Here is a 23,449-nt window from a genome sequence, read left to right on the forward strand (position 1 = left end):
TGTTTTTGGAAAGTAGGTAAGAAAGAGGGCTAAGGTGGCTTCTAGATTTCTTGATAGAATGACTCGCTAGTCTTGCTTCAAAGTGGTTTCAAGGTGAGTGTAATAATGCTTTTCTCTTCCACCAAACTCCTCCTCTCCCTGATCACCATGTATTGATTTGTAGTTGGACTACATCTTCAGGGCATTTGAAGTCCGAACTAACTCCATTCTATAATCCTGGAAAGTCTGAGGTGTGTCGGCACCTTTAGACACAAACCTTTCTTAGTGACTCTTCTCTTCTAACTTTTATTATACTTGAACCAAATCTCTATTACCACTTATCAAATTGTGTTGCAATTGGAAGAGTCTGCCTACTTGTCTTTCCCCTTTGAACTGGGAGCATCCCAAGGGGAATAATGTTATATTCATCTCTGCACCTTCAATCCTTGGCACTGAGATGAAATTTAAAGCAGCACTTACAGGATTGATGGTCATTTAGAAAAAGACCTTTCACATGAAGAGAGTTTGTGAGATTGCTATATCTGAAAGTATTTTAATTAAAATACACACACATGAGGCTGAGTCTTCGGGATACCTCCACCTGCTCATTCCTTCATCATTCATTTACGAGCACTGTACTGAGGGACCAGGCACTGAGCTGGGTGACGAAGGCACACAGATGAATGGCAACTTGCAGCTTTGAAATTATCAGGGACTAACAGAGAAACTGCGCCTTACCAGTGGCCCCTTGAGACCATACAGGTTTGCAGCGAATTCGAAGGACAGGCTGTAGGCCTCACTGGTTTTGTCAGGCACCTGGTAGGTAAATCATGCATATTTGGGGAATTAGACCTGTCACTGTTACAGCAAATGAACTCTATAGCCGAGATGATGAAAATGGAAAATTCAGTTTTATTTTTTAAAATATTCAGAAGCACCAGTGCTATTTCAGGGGAACATGTCATCCGCAGCTTAGCTAAAAGTAGTGGTCCTCTGAAGTTGACCTGAAAAGCAAAATTGAAATGTATTTCTATTTGGACTAAACCTGTCTGAACAAAAGCATGAAAGTCTAGAAGAGGCGAAGATAAGTTTTAGAAATAATGCGGCCTCTGTAAACTGTCACGCTGGCAGAGAGCAGAGGCCGCCTTAGCCACCAGAAGGTGACCTGCTCATTCGGGGAGGAGGACAAGTGCATACTTGAGCCCTTGTCCTTGAAGGGGATTGAGCGAGCGGAGGGGAGGGGTGGGCGGTGCTCGGGTTTCCAATCACAATAGAGAAAGCTAAGAGGCTGCTGAGCGCCGGTGGGCCCCGCCTCCTCCCCTTTCCCTGCGGATCCTGCACCGGAGCGGACGCTCGCAGCTGACATTGTCTCCTTGGCGGGACTCTTTCTAAGATCTGGAGAGCCTCCTCTCTCCCGGTAGGTTTCAGCTCAATATCCTGAATCCCGACTCTCAGGCAAACCGGGTGGGACTTGTAGGGGAGTCCTGGTGTGGCAAGACTCGGGGAAGGACCGGGAAAGACTTGTGTCCTCTGGGGCCTTTAGCCCTGAGCATCCGGACTCTGGTCCTCACTCAACCCCTGGGTTTGAGGCGGCAGGTCGTGCCCTCCGCCAGGGAGCGAGGCGGAGCGAGGCCCTGCAACTGAGACCCAGGCTTTGTTCTCCGCGCTGCAGGGCTTGCTTAGGTCCTGTGCTCCATGGAGGAGAGACTTGTCTTTGCAGCTGAAACCGGGCTGTCGTCCTTGATCGGCTCCTGGCGGCCCCATCGCCCTTAGTGCCGGCTGGCGGGAGCCTGGATCCGTGCCTGAGGAGCGAGGGGAGGGAGAGGGAGCCAGGCGACTGCTAAGGATGGCTGATCTTGAACCTGGGAATTGGAATTCACAACCACCGGGAGGGAGAAATACCACTGCTTGTGCCAGGATGAGGGTCAGGCTGATCTGCAGGTTTGACCCTGCTCTCCCGTATTGACTGGCCGGGGCTATAGGCGGGTACATTTCGGTCCTTTTTTTCTTGGTGTTTGGGGTGGTTTGTTTACTTTGCCAGCCTCCGGTGTTGAGAGTAAAGGAGGCCCAGACTTTTCCGCTAGAGACTTGATCAGAGGAGATCTGTGGTTGCCGCCTTCCCTTGTGACCTGTCTTTCTCTGCCTCCGGCGGCGCGGCAGGGAAGAGGTGGCTTGAAGGCGGCCCGCCGGGGAAGCTGCAATTAGGGCCTGGAGAGAGGGAGAGGGGAGGGGTTTCTCTGTACTGGAGAAATCAGATGGCAAAAGAGGGCTTTAAAAAGTTAGAATTGAGAGATATTTCGTAAGGGGGATCTTTGTTCCTGAATTTAAGGCGCCGGTTTATTTCTAATAATTTATATGCAAAGGGGTTAAGGGGGGTGGGAATGTAAAGGACCGCGGATCAGGGGTTGTTTTTACCCTGTTTATCATTCTTACAGCGACCACTCTTCTCTGGGCACAGCCCTGCATACAACACAAAACTCTTTTAATTTCTTACAACTCCTGTTAAGGAAAAGCTAAAGAAAAACACGTTTCTCTAGCAAGATATGAAAGAATCTGTACTAGCTCAAGACTCATACAGTTTCTGAAATTACCCACATTACTTTAAAAGATCTATCAATAACTAATCGGTATTTATGTAGCAACCATTTCTGAATTTGTGTTTTCCACTGCTTGCTGGGTCCTCTATACCTAAAGGACCTTAAAGCAACTAATGAAAATAAACTTAATGGAGAAAAACTGTGCATTTGAGTCTGTTCAACCAGAAGAGATGCGGCATTCTTCGGATTCTGCTCAAAATGCAGGACGTGTATGAATTGCACTGTAAGGTCATCTATTTGTGGAGACAGACAGTTGCATGCTGTTCCATTTCTTTAGCATCCACAAGAAACTGTAAATCTACTGCGTAACAGCTAAATAATCTCTCAATTTAGTCCCTAAGGATTAGGGAAAATGTTTTTGTTTTTTTTTAGGGGGAGGAATAGCTTTAGAACAAAACAATAGTTACACAAGTTTAAGTACTTTATTCCAACTGAGAGACTTACTAACTCTTAACATATACAATTGCTAAACTAGGTTTTGTTACTTAGTTAATGCAGATGAGAAACAAACACCAGGATTAGGAAACAGGGATACGATTTTTAGCAGGTACAGTGGCCTCCAAGGCAATGACCTAACATTAGAAGGAAAAGGCAAACATCAATAATGGATATTATAGTGGGTTACAATGGTAAGTGATACTTCATTCTGAAGAAAGTACTTATTTATAATATGTACCCTCTATGGTTAGGAAGACAGAAGGGCACGATAAATTTTGCCATTTGTTTTAGTTATTCAGAAAGCACACCTGATCATCAGATAGGTTTGGTATTATTGTGTAGAATGTTTTCCAACAATTTTCAGTTTAATTTTTTTTAATGTGTAATTGTTTTGGCTTTTTTAATGGCTGGAAAGGAACTAATTCAAATGTTGATTTTCTTCTACTGTGACCCCCTGAAAGGAAGATGTGTAAATATCTAACCACCTTTCAGTAAGTTTCTAAGGTACACTAAAAGGGATTCAGGGTAATTTGGGGGGCACCTTTTGTATAAATATTACTTATCACCATTATATTGTCACTGTATTTATTTAAGCACACATTGTATATTGAGTACACTGTGACACATTTAAAGAAAGGAGTTAAGTAGAAGAACCAGTCAGTCTCTCTCTTCCAAGAGTGACAATGTACTAGAAATTATATTCATAATTGGCCATTAATTTTTTTAGACCAGGCTTACATATGGGTTAATAGTGAGCCCTAACTTAGTTAACATAGTTAATGTATAAATTCTTTAGAAGGAGAATGGAAACATCAGTTAATTTAAATATAAATGTTTGTTTTAGCCAGGGAATGAATAGCCACAAGACAAAATTGTTACAACTTGTTAAACACTAATGTGGAATCAGAGGCTGAAGAACCCACTTCTAGCAGTTCCATGGAGGTTTTCTCTTGATTAACTTCTCCATTAAATGAGTCACATGGTTCTTTAAAGTATATTCCATGTTCTGGAAGATCACTAGGCTCATTTTAAACCGTATTTTAACTCAGCATTGCAGTTGTAACACTCTCAGGATCATTCCCATGCAGAGTGCATGTATATTTGATTCTTTTTTTGCAGTGCACAATGGCAACGCTTAAGGAAAAACTGATTGCACCTGTTGCAGAAGAAGAGGCAGCGGTCCCCAACAACAAGATCACCGTCGTGGGTGTTGGACAAGTTGGAATGGCATGTGCCATCAGCATTCTGGGAAAGGTACATTTCAAGAGCGCCGTACATGACAGGCCGTTTCAGCATGTGTTCTTTAAGCATTTCAGGATTTTATTGTATTTTTAAAAGATTTTTTTTCCTGAATACTTTGAAGTAAGTTGTAGGCATACTGAACCTTTAAATAAATAAGCATGTGTCTCCTAAGAGAATGACAGTCTCCCTGTCTGACACAATAGAGTTAAGACTCCTGGGAACTTAACCTTGATGTAATACTATTATCTGATGTACAGTGCCAGGTTTAAAGTTCTTCTGCTGTCAGTATCATGCTTTTTGTAGCTGTTTTCACCCCAATCCAAGATCATATATTTTATATACTTGTCATGTCTCTTCATTCTCTTTAATCTAAAACTGTTGCTCGTCCTTCCTTTGTCTCTCCTGTCAGTGACATTGTTGAAGAGTCCATGCCCATTTTGTAGAATGCTGCTCCGTTCACACTGGTCTGATATTTCCTTCCAGGGGCATCCAACCTGCGGCCTGTGGGCCGCACGCAGGCCAGGATGTCTATGATTGCGGCCGGACACAAAATCGTAAATGTACTTAAAAGCTTTTTTTTTTTTTGCTCATCAGTTTTCATTAGTGTTTGTGTATTTAATGTGTGGCCCAAGACAACCCTTCTTCATGTGGCCCAGAGATGCCAAAAGGTTGGAGCCCCCTGTTAGGTTCTGGTTAAATTTGGGGGTGGGGTCATGACTGGGTGATGTAATATCCTTCCTGGTACATCACATCAGGAGTCACATGATGGTCCTTGTCTCATTACTGGTGGTCACTGCAAGATTTCTCCACTGTGAAGATCCCTTCGCCCTCTACAGCTAATAAGTAATGTGCACAGTGGCTTTTTGAGGTCATGAGAATATCCTATTATTTTCCTCCAACTGTCACCCAATAGTTTTATTTTGAAATAATTTTAATACAGAAAATGTGCAAGAATAGTAAGAAATGTAAATCTTTCATATCCACTTTACCCAGATGTACCAGTTCTTACATTTTATTTTCTTCTCCCCCTCTCTCTGTCTCCCTCTCTCTTTCTACATATATATGTGTGTTGTGTATGTGTGTGTATACTTACAATGAATTTTTTGAACCATTTGAGAATTAAAAGCAGACACCATACCCTTTCCTCCTAAGTCCATGGGAGCACATCCATTTAAAATAGAACATACTCACGCATTCTCATATAACCCCTGCAGTCACCAGCATCAGGGGATTTTACATTGATGTTGGACTGCTAGTACCTTCCACTCCTTCAGACCATGTTTTTGCTTCTATACCTGCATGGACTTTTGGCTTGCCTCATGTTCCCTTGTGGTTTAAACCATAGTTAGCTTTGTTTAGTCTCTAAGGACTTTTAAGGAAAGCTTTCTTTCTTATTTACCTCATTGAATTCATTCTTGTTCTTTCTCAAGGCTGTCGTAGGAACTACCTACTCCCCTCAAAAAAAACTGCTGCCTTGTCTTCGGAACACACTGCCTCTTTGTATTTATGTGAAGGCTGCCTGAATAACTCCTTGCTGGGCATATTTCTGCTTACAAAGTTTAAATTCTAAAGGAACAAATTCTGAATGTCCGCTGAGAAAAAGTGTTCAAAGCAACCCACTAAACTGTATAGTGTGCAACAATGCAAGTTTGTTCTTTTGCATTTTTTCTTATCTCATCTTAATTGATTAAATGCCTGTGATTTAGGATAGCTGTTTTCCAAATTACAGGGAATTCAAATAACTGCACTTCGGCGCTTACTGTTCACACCAGTAAAAATGAAAAGCAGTCTAGCTTCTATTTCTTTTATGTAACATTTATTCAGCATGCAGATATTCACTGTTTTAACTGAAATGCTGGATTTTAAACGATAACCTGAGGAAATGGGAGCTGTTCCCCTCCTGTTTGCAGATGGGGTGGCTGAGGTGTGAGGTGTGGGAGCCCGCAGTCCGCAGCCGGTGGTGGCAAAGCTGCAGTCCAAACCCCGGACTCTGAACTCTTAACCACAGGGACTCTGAAATTTCTTTTTGTTCCCTGCTAGTATTGGAGCAGATAAACACATAAAGGAATTAGTGACATGCCAGCTAAAGATTTAGATTTTTCGGAAACCTGTATCTGGGCTATACTGAGTCTATGTGTACCTCAATGATCGTTTTAATTGTAAATTTACAATCCTCCTTAGTAAATAATTTAACTGAGACTGTATCTGCAGTTACATAATACTTTGGCCCAATTCGAGTGCTTAAGGGGAACAGGCCCTGCTGCTAACACTAGGAATCTTCCAGTTTAGATGCTTGCTGCGAGTGAATGACTGCCATATTCAAACACCAGGTTCTTCATAAAAAATGTCTAGATCTTATTTAGTGAGTAAGGATGAAAGTGCTTCACAAATGTTATTAATATAGGGCAAGGATAGACCCCACTGGTTTAATAGAGAAAGGAAATGAACAGTACTTATTCTGTTCGGTCTCTGTATTTTGCCTCATTTCTCCACAAAAGTTCCAGGAGGAACTTTTATTGTCATCTATATATTACAGTTGGGAAAAAAACTTCAGAACGATTAAGTGACTCAGTGAGGATCACATAGATAGTGAGTGCCGGATCTGGCCCTTTGAGCTCATTAGGGGTGTGCTTTACAGAGGACGCACGTTGCTTTAGCCAGAAAATGAGCCATGTGAGGGCGTTGGGGATGGAGAGCTTGAGGAGGCCCAGGGCTCAGCTTAGGCTTGAGGCGGCCACTGACGCTCCCCAGTACGGTGCCCCACCATCACAAAGATCCAGTTGTTTTCTGCCTGAGCTCTTTCCCCCTCCCCCATCCTCATTGCCAAAGTAATAACCATAGGGAGCTTTTATCAAAATAGGAGCTCTCCCACTTACAAACTTTCTAGTAGTGTCCCAGCCCACATAAGCTACACTTAGACAAAAACCTTTCAAGGCCATAAGAATCTTTCCTGACTGCCTCTCAGCAAAGCAGTGGCACGCACATCCCCAAGGGGCGCCATTCAGAGTGCGCTGAGCACCCGCCAGTGCAGTGTGGCGCTGCCTCAGACCTCACCTCTCACCCTCTGCCCACTTCCTTCAAAACACCAGCCTCATTTGGGTTTAACCCTTTTACTTGATTTTCCCTTTTCCTGGAATGTCTCCCTAGACCATCACAGAGGTGACTCCTCCCTGTCATTCAGATCGTGTCTTTGCAGACAGGCCCTCCCTGACTCGCAGCACAAAGTAAACCTCCTTCCCAGTACTTTAACATCACTATCAGAACCATCTTAAATTGTTTGTTTAACTCCTGTTCTTTTCCTGTTACATTTCATGAGAGCAGGGAGCTTGCAAAATTTTTGTATTACTCTACTCCTGATTAGTAGAATAATGCCTGACACATTCTGTAATAAATATATATTAATTAACAGAATATTTCTGCTATTACTAATAAACTGCATTTACATTTGGCTGAATTTTGATCATAGTTTTTCCTTTTTCGTGGCTTCCTCTGCCAAATAGGACTCCTGCCCCACTACCAGCCGCAAATTCTGCATTTAGCTACCAGGGTCCCATGTAGCTTCATTGCAGATTCATCCTGCAGTGAGCCTCCGTGCCCAGCTGTTCTTTGTTTGTTCTTAATTCAGCCAGCTGTAGCTATGTTCTTGAGCAAACACAGCATAAGAAGGCTCTTAGAAGGAGCAGTGTAATTATAGGCATAGGGCAAAGCAGTTTTTACAGTGCAGACTTGGCTTACAAGTGGAATTTAATTAAAATTTGGAAGAGACAGGTTAATCGAACAGACTGAAAGCCCAGATATAGACCCAAACAATATTTAATGGTAGAGGTGGCATTCCAGAAGAGAAGAAAGAACACCTTATTTTTAAAATGGTGCTTATCCAGTTAACTAACCATTTGAGAAAAAGTACACCTTTTCCTCTCATAAAATTTCATGCACCATAAACACTTAAATGTAGAAATGCAACTATCAAACATTAAGGCATTGCTGCCTGTAATTTATTAACTATGAGAACCAAGAGGCAGACGATGGATCTGTCTGATCCACACAGTACTTCAGATAAAAAGACATTTTTGTAGTATGTCAAATAAGGTTTCAACAGTAATGTTCTTGGCTTCTAACTGACCTTGTTCCTTAATAAGTTACTGCTTTTGCAATTAATCTGGGCCTTGCAGTTTTAAATATTTTAAAGTATATTTACAACTGAAGTGATATACACTGATGATAAATTCATAGGCTATACACTAAGTTACTGTGGAAGGAGATCCATTTAAGCTAAACCACAGCGTCACTACTTAGTCACACGTCTCCCACTTGCCTGCCTCACTGGTGCAGATGCAGCTAAATACTCACTGGTGCAGATGCTCACTGGTGCAGATGCAGCTAAATTCAGTGCTGCAATTAGTTTTTTTAAGTGTTGGCTCTCTTCCTTCCTTGCCAGCTGAGAATGCTCTTCTCAGCCGGTTCTGTACACCCACGAAAACAAAAGACAGGATCTGAGATCCTGTGATAGCCTTTTCCACTTAAGGCCCGAATAGTTTTGGCCCGTAGACTTCAACAGCACTCATGTGCTATTACTAAAATAAGAGTAATGTTCTCTGTGCTCAGTACCTTGTCAGAATGCTGTGGCTATTATTAAGTTACATTGTACAGTAGATTGCCAAAGAATGTTATTTAATTATAACGTTGATGAGATGCCGTGGGAACTTAATTCTTGTTTATAACAGTTAACCTATGGTAAAATGGGTTTCATTATATATCATTTTGCTACAATTCCAAGAACCTATCAATGATGTTAAGTGAGGACTTACTGTATTAATTTACAACTTAAAAAAACACAAATGAGGGTTTTGTGTGACCTTGTGAGAGGGTGCAAAAGAACAAAACCATTTTAAAAGTGTTAAAATATGTGTTTTAAGTAAAAACACACACACACACACACAAAAACAGGTGAGAATTAATGCCAGTATTTGATATACATGGAAAGAGAAAATATTTACTCTGTAATCCCCAGCTCATAAAATGGTCATCTCAGAAATTTGCCAGTAAGTTAGTTGCTTAGAACAAAGAACACACTCAGTCACAAGGAGGCCTGAGTCTCAAAAACCCTCACAAGCAAACCCTGCCAGCTCACATCATGAGGGTAGACAGCTACTGGGATTCTGGAAACAGGATGGTACTCATTCCTTGGCTGCTGCAGGAAGGACCTGTTTTGCTGTCAAGCAAAAGTAGGTCAGCTTTCTCATGGGCACTTTCACCTCTCTCTGCTTGCCTCAACAGCTCCCTGACTCTGCCAATACTACCCTGGGCTACTTTACCTTACCATTCAAAGTTTTACCTGAATGCCAATTATCAGTGGGCTCCAGTATTGATATATCATATTAAACTAATTATTTTGCTAACAGCCCTAAGAACAGCAGAGGCAAAAACTAATGATGTTTCAATGAAAAGGATAACTACTTTTTAAAGACTTCACAAATAATGGATTTCTATAGGATAATCAAATGTCAAAACTGAAAGGTTGTTTAGATGCATCTAGACTGACACCTTCCCTGCTCACTTTTACCAGAAGGAAAGATCAAGGACTTGCTGAAGAACATACAATTACTGAAAGGGAGAATCCAGAGTTGTTTTTTTCTCCCACTATTCACTTAGAGATATAGAGAAATATAAACATATAAAATATGTTACACATGCTTTATAGCATATGTGAAATTATGCTAGATCAAGACTAAACAGTATAACTTATTTATTTAGGTTTTTATTTTGCATGGGTGGTAGAGGATGCCATTTGGAATAGAAAATAAAAAACTTTGAAACTGGGCAAGTTCAGACTGATTATGTTTGGAGAATCTACTAGTCCTGGATCCCTCTGTTCATAAAACTCTCTTTCCTTTCCCCACCACAATATTCAAGTTGGTCAAAGCAGCCTGAGGGCTCCATACTTCCACCAGGGCTTCCAATCCCCTTTAAGGTGAACTTAAACTCATGATGGTTTAAGCCAGATCTACCCTCAGAAACTCTTCAAACTGGGGATGACCTCAGGGATGGACACACTGCCCAAAGTTGTTTCTGGGTGTGGGTAGGTCTGTTATGCACCCTTAATCCACTGTTGAACCACACTGATTTCATCAGGAATCCTTACGTCCATATATTCTTAAGGCTGTTTGCATTGTGTAAATCAAATTCTATTTGATTACTGGAAGGTAAAATTCTGAAAATTAAGTGTCTTAAATAAATATCAATAGTTCATTATAAAAGATTTTGTTGTTGTTGCTGTTTAAGTAAAAGAACTCACCTAATTCTATGATAAAAGTCTTGAGGTTTGTAGACACTGGGCTCTTGGCCGTTGAAAGACTCTCTGGGCTATACTGTGAACTGGGGTATCCTAGAGTAGCTGAGGGGACTAACACCTGTTTTTGTGATTCTAGTCTCTGGCTGATGAGCTTGCTCTTGTGGATGTACTGGAAGATAAACTCAAAGGAGAAATGATGGACCTGCAGCATGGGAGCTTGTTTCTTCGGACACCGAAAATTGTGGCAGATAAAGGTAGTATCATTTAATGCCCAATGTGATCTCTCTAATAATAAATTGAACCCTAGCTGGTGTGGCTCAGTGGAGTGAACACAGGCCTGTGAACCAAAGGGTTGCTGGTTTAATTCCTAGTCAGGGCGCATGCCTGGATTACAGGCCAGGACCCCTCTGGGGTGCATGCGAGAGGCAACTACACATTGATATCTCTCTCTCTCTCTTTCTCCCTCCCTTTCCCTCTCTCTAGGAGTAAATAGATAAAATCTTTAAGATAGATAGATATATAGATAGATATCCTCACTTCCTGATACAAAATTAGTCTTTCCATAGTGTTGAGTCTGGTGTTGGCAGTTCTCTTCTGGTTCCGATTCATTCTGGTAGACAAACACAGAGTTACCTCTGTAAACAAACTCCCACCTGACTTCGTACATTCGATGTGTAACATTTTAGCATATTGTTATTATGTTTGTTTATGTGTATCTGAGAATGTGAAGGTTTTAGACAGGGGGAAAAGTTGCACAAAGTAAGTTATTTGAATGCCTTGAAGAAACTACATAAAGTCGTATTTTAGTCATCTGTTCTACACAGCATGGCTATGCCTGCAGATATAGAAATGTGGGTTCCAGAGTAATTTGCTACACCACTACCACTACTAATATCTGTTATTGGTTGAATTGTTAAGGATTCTGTGTACTGTGCAATTTTTTGCATGTCTGACTTTATGTCATCTTCACAACAACCCTATGAGAGTTATATCCTATTACCTCCACTTTGTGGGAGAAGAAACTGATGAAACAGTAGTGACCCTCAAAGGTTACATAGCAGCACAGTTTAATTATGTCATCCATAGTCATTAAGTCCAATGATCACATCAAGTCATAATGTCTGTTTATTTTGGGAAAGGACATATTTTCTTGAGGAAAAGATAAAACATTTCCTAGAAAAACTCACTTCTAAAAATGAATAAACTTGAGGATTAGAAATTAATTGCTAGCCAGGAATAAACACTTGAGTTCCTTCCTTCCTGATCATAGATTGAATCAATACTACAGACCTAAAGTACCTTTAAATTGCTTAGTTTTATTGAAGGGCTGCCTGTTGAACTCACTTTATGCTTTGTGTTGTTATTGACAATCCAATTTTCTCTAAAGTCAATAGCAAGTTGAGTTTGTTAGCCAGAAACGTATTTTTTTTTAAGATTTCATTATTTATTTTTAGAGAGGGAGGGAGGGAGAAAGAGAGGGAGAGAAACATCGATGTGTGGTTGCCTCTTGCACACCCCCAATTTAGGGACCTGGCCTGCAACCCAGGCATGTGCCCTGACTGGGAATTGCACCAGTGACCCTTTGGTTCACAGGCTGACACTCAATCCACTGAGCCACACCAGCCAGGGCAGCCAGAAACATAATTTAGGACCTTCTTTATTTCCTTGGTCCATTCTCTGAGCCAATTTTATGTTTGGAATGTTTTCATACAGGAGAAACAAGCCACAGGAACATTGTACTTAAAAACCTTTTAATACAAAAACCATAATTCTCATATAAATTCTAGAAGCTTATGAATGTTTAGCTAGTTTTAAAGTGTATCATACCTGATATGTTTTGATGAAGTGTTATATTTGAAATACTTTTTCCCCTGTCCTTCCAGATTACTCTGTGACCGCCAATTCGAAGATCGTGGTGGTAACTGCAGGAGTTCGCCAGCAAGAGGGAGAGAGTCGTCTCAACCTGGTGCAGAGGAATGTCAATGTCTTCAAATTCATTATTCCTCAGATTGTCAAATACAGCCCTGACTGCATCATAATTGTGGTTTCCAACCCAGGTATTTTAATCAGTTATAAAGGGATCAGTTTTGTTAAGATCAATGCTTTTGGGTTTTGTTTGGTTTGGTTTTGTTTTTTGAATTTGAGAAAATCTGTTCTGGTGTGCACTAGCAGAAGCAATTTGCATGTCTTCTGTTATTGGCCCCAAAATAGCAGCATTTGCAAGACAAATGGCACTGTCTGAGGCCAAATGTTTAAAAATGCAAAGAGTATTATATGAAGCAATGTCACTGTTCTATCTGGGATTGTTTCAGAGTCTAAATGCTTTTAAAATTTCTGTAAAGATTATTCTGGGATACTTAATGAAACATTTGAGTGTGGCTTCAGTTTGTAAGAAATATTTTAGCATATTTGATCTTCAGTTTTCTTTATCTCTAAAACTCTTTATAATTGAATCAGATTGAATTTGAAACAAAAGGAATAAGAAAACCATTATTCAGTCTTGGTTTAAAGATAGAAATAGACTATATTAATAGACAACCACATGCTAACACCAAATGTTAAAACTTAATACTTCTGGTTAGAAAGAATTACATTTTTTTACCTACATAGTCAAAATCTACTGTCTCTCTCACACTTCATTTGTCTATAATATGCCACCAAGCTTACTGTATTCTGGTGAACATAATAGACTACTGAAAAAATGGTAAAACAGGTTATTTCTGACAGTCCATATTAAAAAAGATTGTGAATAAGAGCCAGGGTATCCTTATACTTTATGAAATATTGAGAGCTGAGAGCCAGCAAAGACGAAATTATTTTAGTATTATTCCTAGTCTCTTGGGTTACGACTTACTAAACAGTTCAGCCATGCATCTAAAAGTTCTCACGGTGGCAGATAGATGTAGAACAGGAATGGCAAACACCTGGCACAGGAGACATTGTTATGTCCTGTGTCTAAGGCAAACATTAATAACTGATTGTACAACTTTCCGGGGATAGCTTCAAAGTCTCAACTCCCCCAAGTCACTCTTGCTGAATCCAAGTTGCCAAGGAAGAGTTTGTAATATCTGTCCACAATGATCTTAAAATAGCTTAGCCAGCATCTATTTATGAGTGTGGAGTTGGGGCTGCAAATCAACCCCTTGCCCTTCTTGCATGCACATATTCCTACGTACACAGCTCAGCCTGTAAGGACTGTGACTGGCAAGTTTTGCCTCTGCAGGCTCCAGGCGGTACCACACCAGAATAAAGTCTCTGTCACAGAGGTCTTTTTATTAAATAGTAGGAAATGTAAATATCTTGCCTTTAACAATTATTTACTGAATAGCATCTCTGCCCCCTGGAAAATTTGTAGTAGCATCTCTTAATAATTCAGTAACCAATGGCTTTTGGTGTATGATGGCCGTGGTTAACAGTCATGGAATGTAAGAATTAGAAGAAACTAGCCCTGGCTGATGTAGCTCAGTGGATTGAGCGCAGGCTGCAAACCAAAGCATCGCAGGTTCGATTCCCAGTCTGGGCACATGCTTGGGTTGCAGGCTATGGCCCCCAGCAACCACACATTGATGTTTCTCTCTCTCTCTTTCTCCCTCCTTTTCTTCTCTAAAAATAAATAAATAAAATCTTAAAAAAAAGAATTAGAAGAAACTGAGGTGATAGTCTAATTCAACCCTTTTGCTTTCTTTCCACACACAGTGAAACTAATTAATCTACTAGGTTCTTATATGTTCTTGTTTCAAGTAATAATGTAAATTAAAAAACACCAAGTTTCATTTTTCTTGTCTCTCTAATCCCTATCATGTCAAACATGAAGGTCAAGGTATTTGCACCTTTCTAGGCACAACTCGTTATGGGAGTCAGGAAACGGAAGAGGAGGAAGCTGGGGCTCCCACCAATTTATTACCTAGCAGTTGAAATCAGTATTGATTTACTTACATATTTTTTTCTAAATTTTTAGTGGATATTCTCACCTATGTTACCTGGAAGCTAAGTGGATTACCCAAGCACCGTGTGATTGGCAGTGGATGCAATCTGGATTCTGCTAGATTTCGCTACCTTATGGCTGAAAAACTTGGCATTCATCCCAGCAGCTGCCATGGGTGGATTTTGGGAGAACACGGCGACTCAAGTGGTAAAAATAATAAAAATAAAACAAAAAATAGATAATTATTTACTGTGTACTACTTATGATATTGTTCTTGCCATTCTGAATTTTTTGTTTTTAAATTTCATTTTATACATTTTTGCATACTTAACATTACAAATAGGTAATTTGTAGGAGGTAACTTTGATATAAACTAAACAAATACCTGTGCTATGATGATGTCAAATATCGCATACTAATCCCCTCATATTTTCTATATTTATTATTTGTATACTACTGTAAGAGAAAGCTTCCTCTTCTCCATTTATTTATTTATTCTTTTATTAATATCAGTGTAGACTCAGGTTTTTATTTTATTTCACAAAAGTTCTGTCACCCTTGTAGTGCACAAACTGTCTCACATTTTTCAAGTAACAGACTTCTCAGGCTGGCTCTTGTGTCTTTTTCATGTCTCACCATTTCTTGAGCCCTTCCTTGCTTTCTGGAACAATACAATGCACCAGGTTCATCTCCTACTTCCCCCTTACCAGCATTAGAATTATCTATGTTGTCTCCAATGAGCCCAGTTTCCTTCTAAGGAGAATGGTGTTTAGAAACCCTGACCTGGGATAGGTGTGTTCATGCTCCTGGTATGTCTTTGCTTCTAGATTCTTCCATTGGACAGAGCTGTGATAGCCATTGTGTTTATGGGAGAGGGATGCATTGGGCAGCAAAAGCTTTTAAATAACTAGTGTCTACTGTTCAATAATGTAAAATAAATCTTGCTTCAAATGAAATCTTACTTCTAATAAACTATCAATGATAACTAACAATCATTTAAGTAGTATGAAACCATATGGTATATTTATCAAATATTTTCTTGAGGAATTTAACCAGAATTGTTAGACATAAATTAATAATTGTAACAGTATCAATATTAAAATTACAGTTCATCTGTTTCTCTTTTTTTTAGATTTTATTTATTTATTTTTACAGAGAGGGGAAGGGCAGGAGAAAGAGAGGAAGAGAAGCAGCAATGTGTGGTTGCCTGTCACACGCCCCATCCTGGGGACCTGGCCAGCAACCCAGGCCTGTGCCCTGACTGTGATCCTTTGGTTTACAGTCCGGTGCTCAATCCACTGAGCCACACCAGCCAGAGCCACTTGTTTCTTTTATAATGATTTGTTTTGAAACAGTTAAACATCATTTATTCTAAATGTTGTAAAGTTGATATTTCTCTTTTCATTGAAATGAATATTTCTGTTCCAAACAATTTTGTGTAAAACCATTTATGAGCAATTGCGGTTGTATTTAATAACTCTAAGCCTATTTATTAAACATAGAATTTTGTGCATTGAATAGGCTCATATAAAACTGTAACAGATCAAATCTTTAATATTAATAACAATGATAATGACCTGTGTTATACTAAATTTATTTCTACACAATATGCAGTTATTTTCTTTGCATTTGTGCTTTTTTATATAATGAGATTGATGTTTTTCTGACATTTTATTCAAGACTTCCTCATATCCAAGGATTTATCTGAATTTATTTCCTATATAAAGTACTTAGTATAACATCTGGTGTATAGTAAAAGCTTAATAAATGCTAGTCTTTACAAATATACAATTACTAAAACCACAGATCTAGAAGTGATAATGTATGTTCTCTAGTTCAAGACTTGCCTTTCAGTGAGGAAAAAAATGGGGGCAAAGCCATCATTGAGGCTTGTTGAAGGTCCTTCAGTTAATTAGTGGCGTAACTAAAACTAGAATCATGTCCCAGACCAATGTTCCATTCATGCATTACTGTCTCATTTTTTCTAAAACATATTTTTTCCTGTTTCCATATTGATCAATATTATGTACATGAAATGAAAGAGAATTAAGCCATGCTCACTGTGGCATGATTATATAGACCTCATAATTGCCAAAAACATGAAAATGTTCTAGTTTTCTTCAACCACTGGCCTGAATTTGCAAAAGTTGTGGACTAAAAGAGGTTTTGTTTGGCCATGGGCAGTTTTGCCCTTCATAGCCATGCTGGACCTCACCCCGTATCCTTACTCATATTTCCCGAGTCTTTGTTGCTTTCCTCCAAAGGTCCATGAGGAACACACACTTATTTCTTAAGGGCCGGTTTAAATGCCTATACTTTGTACCCCTTTCTGACACTCCTTTTCCCCTACATTAAGTAGACCCTTATTCGTGTTTTATTATTCTCCCCCCGTACTCCTGTGGGAGCTAAACCTTGCTTTAGTTTCCTTTCCTTGTCTGTTTCTTGCAGTAGCTTCTGAGCTTGTCCGTGTCACAGAGCGTGTCTTTACTCACCTTTGTATGCCTGGGTCTTCAATACCTGCTGTTGGCCGGGCAGAAGGTGTTAGAATAGGCAAGGAGTTGTTCTGGTGTGTCAAACCTCCAAAAGATGCAGCCTTGGGGCTCGCCTTGTCTGCTGTGCCTCTGGAGCTATTCTTAGAAGGAAATATTTGATCCAGTTAAGACCAGAAAAAAAATCATTGTGGTTATATGAAGTTTCTTTCAAGAAACAGATTGAACTTGAGGCATGAGAAGAGATCATTTGACTACCCAAGATTTTTTTTTACCTCGCCCCAGAAAAAAATAGGGCTTATATTAAAAATATTAACAAGAGGAAAGTTAAAAATTTCTCAAACCAAAACTTTAGGATAGTTCTGAACCAGAATCTCTTGTGATTTTATCAACCTAGAGAAAAACAAAAAGTTCATGTTTTCTGTGGGTATGACACAATCATTCTGTTTTGCACCAAAATGGCTGAAAGTTAAAAGATCAGATGCGTGGCTCTTTGAAGGCAAATGTCAGCCTTTTGGGGCCAATAGGCTGGCATCTATTGTCACTGGAGCAGGTCAAATGGGTAGCCTGCATCAGAGGTGAAATCTGAAGTAAGGGAAGAAAGGGTTTCTGAAAATAGTGGCAGAAATATATAAAATGTCTATTTTTCTTTTTTCTTTTTTTTTTATTTGTAGTGGCTGTGTGGAGTGGAGTGAATGTGGCAGGCGTTTCTCTTCAGGAACTGAACCCAGAAATGGGAACGGACAATGATAGTGAAAATTGGAAGGAAGTGCACAAGATGGTGGTTGAAAGGTAATTGGAAAGGGGCTTGATTTAAGACAATTAATTAATTGCCTCTTCACTTAGATAAAATTATATGCAACTTGGGTGGCTGCCTGCTCATTTAAACTCACTATAGTAAATATGCAGCTGCTGAAACAGACAAGACCACCTTCCATGGTTCAAATGTGCTATACCAGTCTCTGCAGGGGAAGCAAATATTTTTCTAGAGAAATTCTGTTGTAGTGATAACAGGAGCAAAACACGGCATTAACAAGTGAGACAGGCTTTCAAAAGGTGTCCTATAGAAGGACACTACTAGTCTCATAATTACCTAAAATAAATACTGGCTGATTATCAAACGTGTTTAAAATTAAGCTGTGCTATATTTATCCTTCCACACTCAGATAAAAAAGTCCCCCTTTCCTTCTATTTTCTTTTTCTGGAAACTGACTCTTGAGACTTGCCATTCTGTCTTTCTATGACCTTTGTGCTTATCATAAAACAAGGTGTCATTTGGCTCTGGATTCAATTCATGGCACTAACATTAACTATATAGTCTCAGGGAAGCCATTTAGCCTTTAAGTTTCATCTTGCTTTTGTCTTCTGGAAAGTCATATGGTAATAGAATTATTGTACAAGTTGAGTAAAAGCAGACACGCCTATGCACATACTTATTGATGAGCTTTTAATATTAGCTGTTATTTACAGAAAATTATTGTAACAAAACTAACTGATATTTCAAAAGTGGGATCATTTTATTCAGTACAATTTTAATGATTTTTTTTTCAGGAATTTGACCTGTATAATGAGAAAAATAATCTTTAAAACTCAAACAGGTCCTCAGAATTTTATCAACATAAACTCTTTATTTTATTAATGAGAAAACTAGGGCTCACCCAGGTGATAATAACTTGCCCGTGGTCTTCTAGTCACTGATAGAGTTCTTTAAATCCCAATTCCTGAATGCTCAGTTATTCCTGCTTCCTTTCAAGTACCTGTGCCTTTCTGTGTGCATTTTGTGGTTTTCAATTTGTGTTCAGAAAATTTCCAGGCAAAGTATTGTCATCATTTTGCTCTTAAGTTAGTTGCTTATAGTATTTTAGGTGACAGTGTTAAGTGAGATCTCAAAACAAAGGTATATTTTGTCCTTTTAATATGAAGGTGCTTTTATAGTTTCCTGATTTCATTAATATCTTTGGAAATATTCATGTTTATAAGTAAGCAGATGGGTTAGAAAATGTACATTTTTACCACTTTGGCTTCATATTCACTTATGCAACAGTTACCTAAATTTATCAAAACATTTACATAGCACTGATCATGTAGTGTTTAAATTTTACACATTTTACATATATATGAACTCATTTAATGAAGTTATGAAACAGACACTATTATCATCCTCATTTTATAGAAGAGATCACTGAGACAACGAAGGTTAAATAATTTATTGCTTTAAACATTTTATTTATTTATTTTTAGAGAGGGGAAGGAAGGAGGAGAGAGAGAGAGGGAAACTTCAATGTGTAGTTGCCTCTCAAGTGCCCCCTACTGGGGACTTGGCCCACAACCCAGGCATGTGCCCAGACTGGGAATCTAACCAGTAACCTTTTGGTTTGCAGGCCAGTGCTCAATCCACTGAACCACAACAGCCAGGGCATGAAAGGTTAAATAATTTAAACAAGATTACATAGTTCATAAAAAACACAGCAGGAGTCAAACCCAAAAAGTCTGGTTTTAATAACTTGAGTCTGATTTCAGTGATTTCTTTTATGAACCTTTTTTCTTCTTAGTGCCTATGAAATTATCAAACTAAAAGGATACACCAACTGGGCTATCGGACTAAGTGTGGCTGATCTCATTGAATCCATATTCAAAAATTTGTCCAGGATTCATCCAGTGTCAACCATGGTGAAGGTAAGACAAACCATTACAAAGTGTAAAATGGTTTCTAGTTTTGTATTCTATAAATAGATTCATTTAAAGAAGGACAAGTTAAAGTCTCAGTACATAGCTAATTCCGTATCTCAAAGTTTTAGGGAGATTTCTTCTTTTACTGTAGAAGTCCAAGACAATAAGAGCAGAAATTTTAGAGGCTAAAATATCCAATAAATTTTTATAATTTCTCTTGTATGATGTGGCAAATTAAATGTTAACTTTGAATCTTATTTGGTATATCCTTACAATGAATAATCATTTAAATAAATATATAATTAATAGTTTTATTTCAAGTTGGTATATTAAAATATAGATTGCATTTGATATTGCATTTGATACCTAGGCAAACTTGGTTTAATTCAAAAGCTATGAAATAATTAAGTAAAAAATGTTTTTTTAATAAAACTAAAATTGTATTAAGATATTTTATAAGAAAATTCATTTTCCAAAAGTCAGTGTCCAGGGTGGAATATTAAGATGTGTGCAGTAGATTAAAAGAAGCATATAAAAAAGATAAATAGAAAGCATTTGGGAATAAAATGTGTCAGATTTTTAAAAAAGCAAATATGGCAAAATTAGTGTCTTAGAGTGCATTTATAAGAATTTTATTCTCTCTACTTTGGTGTATATACAAGAAATTTGGAAATTAAAAGTTTAAATTAACTTGTTAAGCAACAAGTTAACTTGTTTAAATTAACTTGTTAAGCACAGTTAAGCAACTTGTTTAATATAATTAAATTAAGTAATTATGTAGTGAAACTGACTCTATAAAATAAATTACTTTATACAAACTGGTAAAGTGTTTTGGAAATTGTACTGCTTTTTAGCAACTCTTAGGTGCTGTAAGAATCTTGTCTTTGAGTGGGCCCCAACCACTATTCTGGATTTCATAGGCTGGCTACCACCTGAAATTCTCTTCTTAACTGAAGAATTTTAAGAAACTTAAGATTTCATAAAAAGTAACCCATTAAGAAGCATATTTGAATGCAACTTAATTTGAAGACTTATGTATCAATTTCTGTTAAGGTATCTAATAGAGAGTTGTCAGTAAGTTCAGTAAAGTACTTACTACTTTCTTACAAAATTTCTAGTTTTACCATAGTGTATATTATTAGTCTATTCTTTGTGTAAAACCTAATTCAAAACACAAACAATATGGAAATATGGGCCTGGAAGTGATGAAAACTAAAGATTGAGTTTGTGCTTACAAATTTCCTACCGTTCTTTCTGTTCAAACATGGGAACTATGATTAACCTTATCTCTGATTTTATTTTTTAATCTAAATGCTTTCCTTGTCTGGCAGGGGATGTATGGCATTGAGAACGAAGTCTTCCTGAGCCTTCCGTGTATCCTGAATGCTCGGGGATTAACCAGCGTCATCAATCAGAAACTGAAGGATGATGAGGTTGCTCAACTCAAGAAGAGCGCAGATACCCTGTGGAACATCCAGAAGGACCTCAAAGACCTATGACTGCAGGCTTCTAGACTGTAGAAACTTAAACACTGCAATGTGATCAACCGCAAGCCTTTAGTTCCCGTCCATGTACTCGGATCCCAGTTTGCTTACATCCTCCTGAGTATGTGAATTTGGGCTCACAGCACCAAAGCCCAGGCGTAGTTTAATGCTTGCAATATGAATCCTTGAACAAATAAAATTAACTATCAGTGTGCTTCTGTTTCTGAAATCCTTCCTTTAATGGTTTCTGAAAGATTTCAGTCAGTTTTGCAAATAATTTTCCCTTACATCATAAATTTCCATCAATTCTGTCATCTGCACTTCTTCTATATTCCTCCCACTAAGCAGCACAAAAATTTTGTCACAACACATGCTAGGATTTTGTTGTTGTCTTGACAATATGATTATCATTTTTTAAGGGACTTGATTTTTTTTTCACAGCAAAATTGGAAGTACAGAGACTTCCCATATACCACCAGACCCCACACCTGCATAGTTTCTACCGTTATGAACATGACCCACCAGAGAGGTGTACTTGTTAAAGCTGATGAACCTGCATTGACACACCACTGTCACGCAAAGTCCATAGTTCACTCCTGGTGTCATACATGCTGTGAGTTTAGACAAACATGTAAGGACATGTATACATCATTGTAACAGTGTTTTCATTGCCCTCAAAATCCTGTGGTTACCATCTGAAAGTCAACAACTGAAGAAGGATCTGTAGCCAATGGATGGAATTTACAAGGAAGTCTATGTATTTTTCCAAAAGGAAGACCTTCTGAAACAGCTTTCGAAAATTGGAATTCACTTGGTTAGAGTTAGTTGTACTTGCTAATAAAAAAATGGAGGGTGTATTATCCAGATCCAGGTCACTGAGAGACAGCATAATATGAGGTTTAAGGGAGAATTTGGGGTGTACTTCTTTTAACAAATCTTACAAAAGAAGAACAAACTTTTGTTAACAAAACTACTTAAATTAGGGGTCAGTTTAAGTAGTTTTAAAAACATGAAATTTGTTATTTAAACCTGGAATTCAGTGCTAGTTCAATCATTGATCAGCTGATCTGGGGCAAGTTATCTACTTACCCACTCTTAAGCCTCCATGTTCTCACTGATGAAATAGTGGGAACTATGGTACTTCTTCAACAGGCACACAGTCACAGAGCCACTAAGTAGCAGAGCTGGGATTTCACTCAGGCATGTAGATTCGTAATCTGTGCTCTTAAACACTGTACTTGCTACATTGCAGTAAGTATTAGTTATTGTTACATTTTTGTATCAGGGTTCATAAGATAATATTAAAATCATTCTTGCATTTAATGCATGTTCCTGTAGATTATGAAGAAAGACTGAGCCAGGTGCCTACTAAGTACCTTTCTCCAATCATTTCCAAAATGACTCAATCTTGGTATGAGGATCATTCTTAGATGTAAGGAGAAAGGTTATTTTTATTTATGTCTCTAATTCACTGTTGCAGTTTCTATGGGAATGCTGATTTACAATTAGCTAGTGATTTCCAAGCTAGAATTTCACAGACCAGTTTAAATTTTTTTTAAACTATCAGGGATGGCAAGAGTATTTGCAGGGAGGGAGCTAGGGCAGCCTCCCTATAAATTTGCCAACTTATTTTGCCAAATAAAGACAGCAGAAAAAAACACATTCTCATCATCGTACAGAAGTAGAGACATTTTAATGCCATAATCTCAAATTTATCAGATCCTCTGTACAATGAGCAGAGAGGCAAAACCCTCGGGGTGGTGGAGCCAAGAGCTACAAGAACTCTGGATCCTTGGTTGTCATGGAGCAGCTATACCAGTTAAGGACTGCCTGCATCCAAATTGCTTTAACACTAGGAGGAAATGAACCCCTATCACTTTACCTGTTGCAGCTAGCCAAACCTAATTGTTTGTGACACACTGTCAGGCTTTACTGGGAACAGTAATCATAAGCAAAGTATCTGTTAGCAAATAACTTTTTATCTGATTGAGTAGATACATGTGAAGGATAAATTTCAAGACAAGGTGCTATGAACTTGAGCCCTCACACAATTCAGTGCGCATGCTTTAGTTATTTTCTTATTCTCTGGGGTAACAAAAATGGAACTGCTCACATTTCCTGGGAATAGAGTAGATGCCCAGTGACACCTGACTAGTCAATACATGCATTTAGATATTCCATGGGTCAATATCCAAAATGCAAAAATCACACCATGTTTGGGACTGACATAGATTACTTAGTCATAAAGAAAATTTTATCTCATAAATTTAGCATAGAAAGTGACCTTGGCCCAAGCAAGCTGTTCTATAGAAGAGTAATTGATTTGATTCACT

General features: G+C 38.5%; 1 protein-coding gene across 1 annotated transcript; it reads left to right on the forward strand.

Annotated features, from left to right (window-relative positions):
• Positions 1-1,238: 1,238 nt before the first annotated feature.
• LDHB (lactate dehydrogenase B) lies at positions 1,239-21,330 on the forward strand. The gene is made up of 8 exons (XM_045829823.1): positions 1,239-1,396; positions 4,134-4,268; positions 10,685-10,802; positions 12,432-12,605; positions 14,507-14,680; positions 17,637-17,754; positions 19,515-19,638; positions 20,964-21,330. Exons 2-8 carry the CDS (start codon positions 4,140-4,142, stop codon positions 21,129-21,131), a joined length of 1,005 nt encoding a protein of 334 aa, XP_045685779.1. The 5' UTR covers positions 1,239-1,396; positions 4,134-4,139; the 3' UTR covers positions 21,132-21,330.
• The last annotated feature ends 2,119 nt before the right edge of the window (positions 21,331-23,449 follow it).

The sequence above is a fragment of the Phyllostomus hastatus genome, unplaced genomic scaffold (genome assembly GCF_019186645.2).
Source record: "Phyllostomus hastatus isolate PE091 unplaced genomic scaffold, TTU_PhHast_1.1 phas_scaffold_93, whole genome shotgun sequence".
Taxonomy (NCBI): Eukaryota; Metazoa; Chordata; class Mammalia; order Chiroptera; family Phyllostomidae; genus Phyllostomus; species Phyllostomus hastatus.

Bases quoted from the DNA above. Each gene is read 5' to 3' on its own strand.
- LDHB (XM_045829823.1), top strand. From the start codon at position 4,140: ATGGCAACGCTTAAGGAAAAACTGATTGCACCTGTTGCAGAAGAAGAG. The intron at 10,803-12,431 runs GTAGTATCATTT...CTGTCCTTCCAG, and splicing joins GAAAATTGTGGCAGATAAAG to ATTACTCTGTGACCGCCAAT. The intron at 12,606-14,506 runs GTATTTTAATCA...CTAAATTTTTAG, and splicing joins AATTGTGGTTTCCAACCCAG to TGGATATTCTCACCTATGTT.